General features: G+C 39.5%; 2 protein-coding genes across 3 annotated transcripts; both read right to left on the bottom strand.

Moving 5' to 3' along the window:
- Positions 1-330: 330 nt before the first annotated feature.
- Positions 331-8,641, bottom strand: LOC104819293 (kinesin-like protein KIN-14B). The gene is made up of 22 exons (XM_010549296.1): positions 8,215-8,641; positions 7,475-7,598; positions 7,095-7,181; positions 6,773-6,943; positions 6,492-6,598; positions 5,962-6,093; positions 5,692-5,870; positions 5,414-5,575; positions 5,142-5,233; positions 4,847-4,998; positions 4,201-4,374; positions 3,938-4,084; positions 3,582-3,770; positions 3,393-3,461; positions 3,176-3,231; positions 2,852-3,071; positions 2,477-2,668; positions 2,198-2,386; positions 1,750-2,100; positions 1,511-1,609; positions 1,250-1,390; positions 331-1,160 (listed from the first exon to the last, which is right to left on the bottom strand). The coding sequence occupies exons 1-22, from the start codon at positions 8,443-8,445 to the stop codon at positions 510-512; spliced, it is 3,915 nt and encodes a 1,304-aa protein (XP_010547598.1). The 5' UTR covers positions 8,446-8,641; the 3' UTR covers positions 331-509.
- A 426-nt stretch (positions 8,642-9,067) lies between these two features.
- Positions 9,068-11,211, bottom strand: LOC104819292 (very-long-chain (3R)-3-hydroxyacyl-CoA dehydratase PASTICCINO 2-like). 2 transcript variants are annotated; one of them, XM_010549294.1, is made up of 8 exons: positions 11,054-11,211; positions 10,828-10,939; positions 10,645-10,663; positions 10,453-10,541; positions 10,320-10,373; positions 9,862-10,014; positions 9,453-9,549; positions 9,068-9,329 (listed from the first exon to the last, which is right to left on the bottom strand). In XM_010549294.1, exons 1-8 carry the CDS (start codon positions 11,122-11,124, stop codon positions 9,259-9,261), a joined length of 666 nt encoding a protein of 221 aa, XP_010547596.1. In that variant the 5' UTR covers positions 11,125-11,211; the 3' UTR covers positions 9,068-9,258. The 2 variants fall into 2 exon arrangements, with proteins under 2 accessions (XP_010547596.1, XP_010547597.1); XM_010549295.1 differs by having other exon boundaries at positions 10,828-10,911; positions 11,054-11,146.
- Between the last annotated feature and the right edge of the window lie 525 nt (positions 11,212-11,736).

Raw genomic sequence — 11,736 nt, 5'->3', positions numbered from 1 at the left:
GAAAGAGCCAGATTGAGCTGTGCCAAAGAGTTGTCTACTCGCGCGTGTATGACACGCTCGATGAAACGACGCCGTTCAATGCGCGTGAGAAATGATGGCGCGTGGATAAACCGCGGTGGCGATGGTTTTGGGTTTTTTCGATAAGGGCGAGTTGAATGGACGATGACAATTTACCGCGTCAGCTTCCTGCAAGTTGATACGGCTCCAAGTCAAATCACAGCTGGGCTTATTGGGCCTTTATAAAGGCCCAACATATTCTAGTATCGTGGTCTTGGCCCATTTGCTTCACATGTCTAATTTCATTTGAAATTAATACATTATTGTAGTTCAGACAAAAAAAAAACATCAATTTAAGAAATAGAGATTCGGGTGCTGAATTATATCCCCAGAAATAATAAACAAAATACAGAGTACAAAAGCCACAAAACACATTGGCATGTAATACACAAACAAAACAAGCCTCAACCTACAAAAAAAAAAAAGTTTTTTTTTTGTGTGTGTGTGAAGTTTCATGACTTAACGTCTTTAAGGGCACCTCCCTTCTCAAGCTCGACGACGAGGTCCCTGAGAGAGGGAACCTTCATGGCGAGAGTTCTATAGAGCCGCGAGTAGCGAGCTCTTGTCCCCTCGGCTGTCCTCGCCATAGCCAGCAAGCTCAGAGCTTCTGGTAATTGACCGAACACTTGTTTCATTTCCTCTAAGCTCATGTTCTCCAATACCCACGGTCTCGGCACCATTCTCACGATCTCGTCTCCCTTTGCTCCTTCTCCAACTCGAGCATCGGCTTTGATCACGAGTTCCGAATTGGAATTGGCTCCGCATTTTATGATGAATGGGGCTGTGGATCCAGTGTTGAATTGCAGAACGTTCCACTGAGACACATCGGTTTCGGTTGATGATGACATGGAATCTATGGAGAGCTTCCGGGCATGTGATGATGGTTCCAGAAGATCGTCTGAGGAAACCATTGGATCGGGAAGTGAAAATGGATTCATCAATACCTCAACCAATTGCCGTGCAGTAGCGATTTCCCTTTGAGCACAAGGGTGATCGATATCGAGAAGGGAAGGCATCCGTTCTTCGAGTTCATCAATAGAAGCAAGCAATGCTTTCTTCTTGCTTTTACTCAAGACATGTACGGAGGTTTGCCTTACAATTTCCTGCCAAGATGAAAAAAAATAAAAAGTTTGTGAATTGTATAATATAATGAAACCCATGATCCAGGATTGGGCAAGGAACATGATGGGACCTTGACTTGCTTCAGAATGGCGTCGAGAGAAATGAGAGAAGCTAATCTCGTGTCTTCAGCAGCGGTAGAAGGGTTTTGGACAGGAGAACTGCCTTCTTCCAAGGCAAGCAAAGCCGCATCACTTCTCATCTGTTGCAAAATCTGATTAAAAAAGAGAGAGTAAAGAATCAGCACAACAGGATTTGACGGTATAACGGAAATCTGGATCAAAAAATTGATTTTCTTTCTTCTCGTTCTCGGGGGATAAGATAAAAGAAACACCTTTCTTCTTTTGTGGTCAACAGACTCAAGAGCTGATCGAAGCTTTGCTACTTGAGCAGAATCTTCCGCCTCTTCTGTTGCCAAGGTTCCAGCAATATCCTGATCACACCCATCAATATTCAGCATTCAAATTTGTTGTAGCTCTAGCGCAATTGCTCAGACATGACCATAAACCTTGGAAATTGATTCTTTGAACAGAAGAACCACTTTTTGACAGATGGTGACAAAGGCAGGCATACCTTGAGGTGCTGCATCTGAGAAGTATAAACCCGTTTTGCGTATTCGGATAGAAGCTTTCCCAGAGCATCCGTGTGAGGTGGCAACGCGGCCCCTAACCCGGCCATCCAACCATCCATAATCGCCGTGGAAAGAAGCTCTAGTTGACCAGTGGTCCCTCCCGAGATATCATCAGCTGTAACAGAAAGAAACTCAAAGTTGTCTGCAAGCCACGACCTAATCTGCCTCTGCAGTTCACCGGCTGGAGTGTGAACAAACAATGCAGCCAGGGCCTTGTTCCCAATTGCATAACTTTTGGCTTCATCTTGTATCTCCCTCAGCTTTCCTCCAGTCACTTGCTGCCTCCCTGAATCCTAGAGAAGACATGATCAAAGAGTCAGAACATGTGATGTAACTTTTGAGTTGTAATAAAATAGGAAACCATCAAGCAAGCATCAAGCACCTATCTACCTGCTCAAGTCCACGGATTCTCGAGACAACAGACACCAACTTGTTTTTCTTTTCTGGCTTTATATTTACTATAAACCCTTGAATCGGTTCACTAACATATCGAACTGGTGATCTACCGGGGCTGCTACCCCTGCTAGAGCTTCTACTTCGGGCAGCAGGTTTCTCCAGAAAGAATTCGATAGGAGAAACCTAAAAAAAGGAGGAGAGATTAATGTTTCCCGGAGAAAGGAAATAGTTGTAGGATTACCCAAAAGGCTAGCGGTCTTATTCTATGGTTACCTTAACGGACTGAAGCTCAGGTGATCGGGAAAGTAAGGACCTTATATACAATATTCTGACCCGAGAAACAAGCATGGTATCCATTACTCTCCTTGCTTCCATCTTTCTGATAAATGAAAAGACAGCATCTCTGATCTCAGCAAGGATTTCATGTTCTCTCGAAGCACCTGCCTTGATGACAGCAGCCAACACCTGCAAGTCAACAATACCGAAAATTATATCTTAATGTAACTTAAACATCATAAACAGCATATACAGAACTCATTGTAACTTTTCATTGACAGATGATGTTTAGAAGGCACGGTCGTATCAAATATTCACATTGCTAAGAAGTTTAAAAAGCCAAACTGTAACAACAAGGCAATAGCCAAGTACCAGCATTAAAAGCTTGTTTGCACCATCAGCAATGGCGGCAAGGCCTTCATATTGCTCAGGATCAAAGTCATTCAATGCAGCTGTCAAGTATTCTCCAGCAGGGGTGGATTTTATTTTATCAGAGCCAGCTTTAACTAAAGCAACTGTGCCATCATTTCTATCTGCTGAAGATGCCAAGTCAACAGCATCTCCTGAAAATTTTTCAGTCGTACTATTTCTCCTGAAAAAATAACAAAAAGAGAAGAAAAATCGTCATAAATCAGGTGATGCAAAATAGAGAAGACTGAAAGAATCTATAAACTTCAAAAGTGGCCAAGGAACCACCTTTGAGAATCTGCAGGCTGAACCTTTGAGGAGGCTTTTGATAAGGGACTAGATATCTAAAAAGATATTTAAAAAAAAAACAGATAATAAGCTTAGGAAATGGCCACTCGGAGCAAGTGAATTTCCAGACGAATACAAAGTGCCAAGATATGTAACAACTAATGAAGAGAAACAGAATCATTTTTTGCCAAACAGCTGCAAGAGCAGCACCAATTACCTGGGTAGAAACAGACATGGACCTTTCCGTTAATCTGTCGAACAATTTTTCATTTTCTTCATGCAATTTCTGCAGAACCAATTACTCCTTTCAGAAAAGCGTAATCGTGAATACACACACACACATAGCAAGAGAAAGCAGAGTATCATTCGTGAAAATATGCTCTAGAGTAAGAAGACAAAGCACAACCTCAATCAGCGTATCACGTTTTTTCAGCTCTTCCTCAAGTTTCTTTGTAACTGAAGAAGAATCGATTGTGTCCCCAACTGATTTTACGACTGAAGGAACTCCAGATTGAGGTCCCAAGGCATTTCCCGATCTCGTTGAATCGGAGCGAGAGGCTTCACTTAGTTGTGATTCTAAACCTTTAATTTTATCCTGAAGCATAAAAAATAACAAACAAAAGGAGAATATTATGACTATCGGGCACAGAGAAGTCTCTCCTTCCCAGCGTTTTTCACTGGGTGGAATGGATGCTTAAGCTAAAGGCTTAAGCCCCGTACCTACATAGCACAGAAAACTAAAAAAAAAAGGAGCACACTAACCCGGAGATTTTGAATGGTGGAATCTCGATGTTGTATCTGCAGCTTCTGTTCTTGTTCGGACTGTAAAAGTTGAGCTATCTGACTTCTTAGTTGAGCATTCTGCTCCTTCTCTATCATATGTTTGTCGGTAAGCATAGTATTCTCCGACTGCATGAAACAGAAAAGTAAATCATAAGGCAATCGAACACACACACACACATATATATAATTATATATAAAAAGTAATGGAGAGGCTGAGTATGAGCAAAGGTGAAGCTATAAACCTTCAGATCTGATTGCAACGTAAATGAAACTTTCCACGCCCTCTGTACTTCATTGTAGAGCAATACGCATTGATCATTAGCTTCTTTAAGCGCTTGTTTCATACCCACAACCTCTTGTTTCACATCCTGAATTTCTCTCTCTTTATCGAACAACTCCTTCCGGGCATCATTTGCCTGCAAGACAAAGGGCATTTATATATACCACAAATTTTCTACCTACATGATCTTTTGATGAATAAAAAGGGCAAGCAAGTCAATCATAAAATTCTAATAAATCTGTTTCCCAATTCCGTAAACCAGAAATACAAGACAAACTAGAAAAGATATAGCAATGGAAATAACAGATTAATCAATGAAACTTTCGTACAGAAATGTTTCATATGTCAAGCAAATCATCTTATGTTTGAGCCTTTTTTTACCCGTTTAGGTACAGAAATTCAACATCTTGTTTTCATCCACGAGATTCTAATGCAGCTGCAAAGATGTATGACTGTATGTCAGGATTTACAGTTTAGCCAGACTACTTAACCATAAAAATTGAAAACCAGGAATCAAGCTCCTTTCTTTTGATCAGTTCCAAATGCAACGATGTGAAAGGATGCATTAATATATGAAATACGGAGGGAAAAACACGATAAACACTTACCACATCTCTCCATTTCTTTATAGTATCACGATTCCCGAGGCTAGGTACAGCATTCCGAGCTCTGGCAGCATAATTAAGACATGATATTGTCTCAGACAAGTTTCGTGCACTTGGACAAATGTTAACTATCATCAAACTTTTGGAACTCCCCCCTACACATTACACAAAATTTTATCTTGTTCAATGAAGAGATTAAGGCAATGGGAAAGAAGAACGACCATATAAAAACGAAACAATTTTCAGGAGTAAAACATAAAGGACTGAACCCATGCACCTAAAATTTTAAAATGTTTACCAAGTGAATCTGCAAGTATTCTTGTAAGAATTGAATTTTCGTACGGAATAGCATCCTTTTTTGAAGTCAAAGCAGATAAAACATCTCCCAGCCTACAGAAGCAGAGAAAATGGATTGAGTAAAAGGCAGACGAATGGCCCAAAGAACTCCAAAACTAAGACAAATGCAGCATAAAAATTTGAATGGAACTAAAAAATGCATGTACACATGGCAGAAAAAGCATTCAGTCCATGAAAATCGATAAAAATAGGAAATTGGACAATTTAACATACACTGAAATCGATTTCATGACATGCAGGAGATCAGTCACATGTTCTCCACTGTCATCTTCCATGGTTAAGCCTTCACTTCCTGCCAAGTCGATTAAAGAGAGCTTGCTATATACATTTTCTCCCGTAATCGTGTTGCTATAATAAACATGAATTGAGACAATCCTACCAACAAAAAAAAGATAAGAAAATCATAAGAGAAGCACAACTAGAGAACACCAGAAAAGAATCACACATGAGAGAAAAGGGACGAAACTGTGAATGAATAAAATTCAACATACAGATGCGTAACGTTGAATTTTGATTTATCATTTCCCCGGTTTTGCAAGGCAGATTTCAAGACTCCTGAGAACTCCAATGGATTATCAACTTTGTCCTGCACAAGTTCTACAACTGCTTCTGGGAATCCCATATGAATCTTTGGCAAGTTGCTCCGAGATTCAGAGAGCAAATCCCTTATCTGAAAATGAAAGTGATTGAGTAACAACAATGAACAAATTCCACAACAAGATCATCTTTCACAAAGAAAAAGATAGCATTAACACAACCACCTGTTCATTATAGAGCTCAAACACTGAAACGGAGAAATTAAATCGAGACGTGGAAGTTGAATCAGAATTGGCCAAATCAAAAAGTTCTTCAAAGCAACGAGCATATAAACCACGGTCGTGAGCAGTTCCTTCCTGAGAAACAACAGCCAATATCAGTTGAATCAACAGAGAACATATCACATACTACTTTGACTTACCATTTTAAAACACCTGGCAATGTATACCAAAAGAAATCACCATAAGCACATTCTTCTACCTATTTCAGAATTCATTCACTTGTATCATGGGCTTAGTTCAGAACAACCAAGAAATAAAAAAGAAAATATTTATCAAGAAGAAAGCAAAATAATTTTCTACATCTGCATGGACTGAGAATTTCAAGAACCTACACAACAAACAATCCTTATGCAAATACAGAGCAAAGCTAGATATTAAAACACGCATGAATATTTCATGATATAGCTGGCTTATAATATCTCTTGGGAAAACCTAATTATAAAAATTCAGGGAGGAAAAGGAAAGGGGGAAACCATTGTATATGTCTTTCCCGCATGAGTTTGTCCGTACGCAAATACAGAGACATTAGATCCATCCAGTGCAGATTGCACAAAAGGTTGAACATCACTGAACAATGCAGCTGAAAGGGGAGAAGGAAAAAGGTATGAGAAACACATTCGGTGGAATAAGTACATAGATTTCATCCCTTAGAATTAAGGGAAAATGCCCACTGCGTTTAGGATAAAACTTAGAAGCAATTTTTTTAAAACATAAAGTGAAACTGGATTGACATGAAATGTATGGTATATCTCACCTTGCCCAACATGAGGCCCATAAACTCTGTCAAATTCAAAATCCTTCTTTGGATTTGATAGATTATCATCACCAGTATTTACGCGAATGGTGCAACCATCAGGAAATTCAACAATGGAAGGGCCTTCATCTTCAAATAACGGTCTTGCGCGGCAAAATAACTTAATGTTACCTGCAAGAAGAAAGAAAATGTCAGATTAAGCTATTGAAGGTCACAGAAAACTATCACACCATTATAAAGAGTAACAACGAAGCTTGACACGAACAGATAAAGCTGATAGAGACGAAGAGGGAGATGACTTTGACAAAGTTAAGATTAGTACCTTTGGCTGTCAATAATTCATTGAACAGTCTTTTCTTCTCATTGATAAGTGGAGATATCCTAGCCTCAGTCTCAATGACGAATTGATCTGGTGGGTTTCGTTGATAAATGAACAGTCAATCCCCAAAAGTTACACAACACGACGAGTAACTAGATGAATTCATGAAATTTCAAACATTGAAAATGGTCCAAGCTATTCTTTCTTATCAACATTTATCCTACAAGAAATTGGTCACAAGTGATGAAATGTAAATAATCAATTCATCTGCCTTTCATTTCCATAATACGGATTCTAACATGGACCATTGATCGTTGCACAAAATACATTCTTTTGAAATCTTTCTCGGGGAGCACACCTTGATGTAGGAACTCATAACTTACCTAGTTTGCGACTTTTCTCAGCAAGAACACCTAAATAGCGTGTAACCCTTTCAAGCTTTGCATTAGAATACTCTTGAAGATCAGTAGCTTCTTGTCTCAGCTCCAAATAATCCTCCTTTGCATGCTGTTCAACCAACATACGGTTTTCTTAATACCCAAAGGCTTCAACCAAAGAACTTTGCCACCCTAAATTTGTATCGAATCTCCCGATTACACAACCTGGTTGCATATAATCTGATCAAGTTTCTAAAGACTCATCATAATAAGAGAAACAAAACTAGCATTTTGTACCATTTCAACTTGGAACTCGAGGAATTTATGACAAAAACAACTTTCCAAACCTTCCCCACAATGCAATTGCCGATATGGCCAAGCCTAAGCACGGAACTCATATAGAAAAAAGGATCAGTCGGCCTTTTGGATATGGACTACCCATAACATTCACTGGAATAAGTAACTAACCAATGTCGGGCAAATTGTAAGGAAAAACTTACTATAGAAACTTCCCTCCTAACCCAGATTTTACCGCACTCTAACAAGCTCTAGAATAAAAAGTTAACCTACCTTTCCTCCAGCACAGATAATTTCAAAAGTTCCAGCACAAAAAACTAATTCTTCCACTCAATGCCTTTTATCCACATTCATATCCACTGACAAAAAGTTCCAGAAAAACTTCCATGAAGAAGATGCGTAAACCGATTTAAGGTGCAGTTTCACTGAAAAAGACATTAACTTTTCACCTTGACTTTATCCTTCAGTCTCTGAACCTTAGAGGCAAGCGTTTGCTTCGAGAGCTCCGACGAGTGCGGCAGATACGACGCCGTCGAGATCGAGTACCGACGCATCAGAGGAGCAATCGGCCGGTGATCGCCCTCCTCAAACGACGATGCGGTCGAAGAAGATGACTTCCTGGGTTCGAACCCACTCACCTCCCAGTTCCACCTGTTGTTGTTACTCGTCTGCTCCGCCATTGCATCCAAAACAAAAACCCTAAATTGTATCCAGATTCCAAGCAAAACCCACCAGACTCTGGAGCAATAGCCTCAGATTCCGTACGGAGGAATTCAAAAGTTTTTGAATTTATTTCCTCCGAATCAAGTATTCTTATGTTTGGGCTCTGCTCGCTTTCCCCCCTCGCAGAGATTTTCCCTCGTCTGGAATATAAAAAAAAAAAAAAAAAAGAGGAAAGGCGGAGGGAGGGGTGCTCGTGCTTGCTAGATTATATGTATTCTATACGCTGTCGTTTCACGGTTCTCAAGAGGTTCATAACTTTTTCCTTTTTCTCCCTAATAATAAAATGATAAAAGACAGTCTAGCCTCTTTTGAGACAAATATTGTGTGCTATCAATCCCTCCTCATCTATTAATCTCAGCAAAAATTAATTGTTTAAAAATTTACCTTTTACCTTGTGTGCAGAATTTTCTTCTAACGCTTGTAATGTCTGTGTAACACTGCTGTAATATTGTAAACCTAACTCTACTCTCTGTGTCCGAAAGTGTTATGTGACACGGCTGGGTAGGCTCATGTCTTTTTTGGGGCTTGATTAATTATCGTACCATAATGTATCTCTCCTTTTTTTTTTTGCAAGGGTAATCATACTAATTGTTAAGCTCCTGTAAAAAAAAAACATCGAGTAATGATCCGTGTAATAATTGAAATCGCTGGACCGACCAGATAACGATCTCACAAAACAAAATAAAAAATCAGATTACATTGGTGGATGTAATGTACTAAAGTGCAACCGAATATTAATCATTAACCAAAGGGGAGGGTTCTTCTTCTTCTCATTCACTCTTGGATTTGGAGAGAGCTCTCTTTCTCTGGCCAAGCATGTAAGTGTACATGTGAGGACTCCCTGCAATTATCTCAAACCATTCAAAAACAATCAAGTGAGAGGAAAAAAAAACTTTTTTTGTTGTTGGAACAGGGGCGTGAGGAAAATGTTCTAAAGAAAGAGGTGGTCGGAGTGTGATCATGCCTGGGACATAGATTCCAAGAACGAGTATTGCGGCGTAGAAATTGTCAAAGGAGAAGTTCCATTTGTTCGGCATCCTAATGCAATACTTCTCTGTCTCCTGCAACAACAACAACAACAACAAAAAAAGGCGGTATCGGGATCTATCCCATGTGATTCAAGACAATCCATCACAACATTTTCTTGAGTTGTAGTCTCATCATCCAAAACTTGGATCGAAAAAAGCGTAAGATTTATGAATTCACGTGTCAAATATATTTCAAGACTATTCTTTAGATTGGACTCTACGGAATTCGGACCCTTTTCAAACGTTACAACGGGCTATATCCGACCGCTCTAAAAGCACATGCCCATTTCAAGAACGCCAAGAAAGGAATTTGGGTTATTCAATGGCCGGAATGGGGTATTGTACCTTAATATGTGGCAAGGCGAGGTAGATAAGACCGACTTCGCTGGTGATACCGGTTGGATATAACAACAGAAAGCTGCTGTACCTGAGCCATAGGAGCCATGAAGGAGCAGAGCCCAAACCTTCTTTGAGGCCGAAGAATGAGTACCGTATAGTCTGAGATATCAAGCATTCAGAACCATCTCATATGGAATTGAACATTACGAGATGATGAATACATGACTTCGTCTCTGGCTTGATTAAATATATGTCAAGGAATCGTGCACTAAGGCTAATAAATCTTCATAGTTAGCTAGAAAAAGGTACAAAAATCTCTTTGATCGACATTTGAACAGTCCATCAGAATTGATGTATAGAGTTGAAACATAAAATTCAAGACATATGATCAAAATGGCGAATCTACTTCACAGGGAGTGACGACTATTAACAGCCAAATAAACGAAAAACCACAAAATACTCACCTCGGTGATGGACCAACTGATGACCAACGAGGTAACAAGGAAATGAGATCGAACCTGAAAATAACCGAACCATAATTCAAACAATCAAGTAATCAAACAGCAACACAGGTATGTATCGTAAATGCTTTTAGACCTCGGGAAAACTGTATAGGATGCCCCATGTAACATATAGCCTTGAACCTATCTGTGGCAGCGTTGCAGAAACTGGAGATCTAACCAAACCTAGTGGAAATCAGACATAACAACAGAGCACAAACAAGACATGAATCTGTGATTAGGATCAAATCAATCTGGTCCAAGAAAAGTCCAGGATCTGATTACTCACCTACCAATCCATGAAGAATCTGTTCAGGACCCAGAATTTCAAAATCCAATTTTGAAACAGTCAAAAGAAGAAGAAAAACAACAATCAGCTCCAGGGATCCTAACCAGGGATTACTGTAAATTCACATTCTCCGCTGTATCCCGGGAATTGAAAATCCTAAATTTTACCGAGAAACAAACAGACCTCGAGAACGGCGGCGGTCTGAGCAAGTTGGAGAGGCTTCTCGACAGCTTCGTAGACATGTTCGTGTCCCGATTCCTTCAGCGTCTTCAGAGAAAGGTACAAAACTTGAGCCCTAATGTTACCAAAACAAAAACCAGAGGAAAAAAAAAATACCAGGGAGACGAATTCAAATCCGAGAGAAACCCATGAAATCCGAAAGGCAGAGTTTCAAAATGGGTCGACTTACCATCCAACAAAGACGGTCCAGTTGTAGAGAGTGAGGTATGCGCGCCTGAGGAGGGAGAGAAATCCCGCCATGGTAAGACTAACGAGAACTCTTCGTTGAACAGAGCGAAGAAGACGAAGAAGATGCGAATAATGGAGAGATGGGAAGAAGCAATTAAAGAGCTGCGGAATGCAGGAAGAGACAGGTGAGCTCCTCAACTGTCCTCCTCCTCAGATGTTTATTTATGATTTGGTCCATATTTTCACCAATTTTTCTCAAAATGACCCCATATTAATTAAGCAACATTTTTACCCCCAGCCGATTATTGAGTTGTAAAAGTACTTTACCATAACAGTAATTTATCAGAATAAATATGTGCGATAAATGTGTTAATCTAACAAACCCCATTATACATATACACGTTTGAGTTGATTTATTGGGTCAATTTGAAGACCAAAAGTCAGAAAGAAAACAAATTGAAGGCCCCCAAAGTCTCGAATTGAATCCACCATCTACCTTAAATTTGGAGGCCCAAGGCTTTTAATGAAAATATAATCGATTGAAACACTTAAGGCCCAAGAAAATATCCACGTGTCCCTTTTTTTATATTTGATTTTCATATTATTAATTGAAAGTAAGAAAATTGACTAAACAAGCATTTATTGTGTTTTAAAGGGCTAAATAGTTGCAAAATTTAGGGAAAG

The sequence above is a fragment of the Tarenaya hassleriana genome, unplaced genomic scaffold (genome assembly GCF_000463585.1).
Source record: "Tarenaya hassleriana unplaced genomic scaffold, ASM46358v1 Cleome3, whole genome shotgun sequence".
Taxonomy (NCBI): domain Eukaryota; kingdom Viridiplantae; phylum Streptophyta; class Magnoliopsida; order Brassicales; family Cleomaceae; genus Tarenaya; species Tarenaya hassleriana.
Note: the sequence above shows the minus strand (reverse complement) of the source record. Positions and strands in the feature narration are given on the sequence as shown.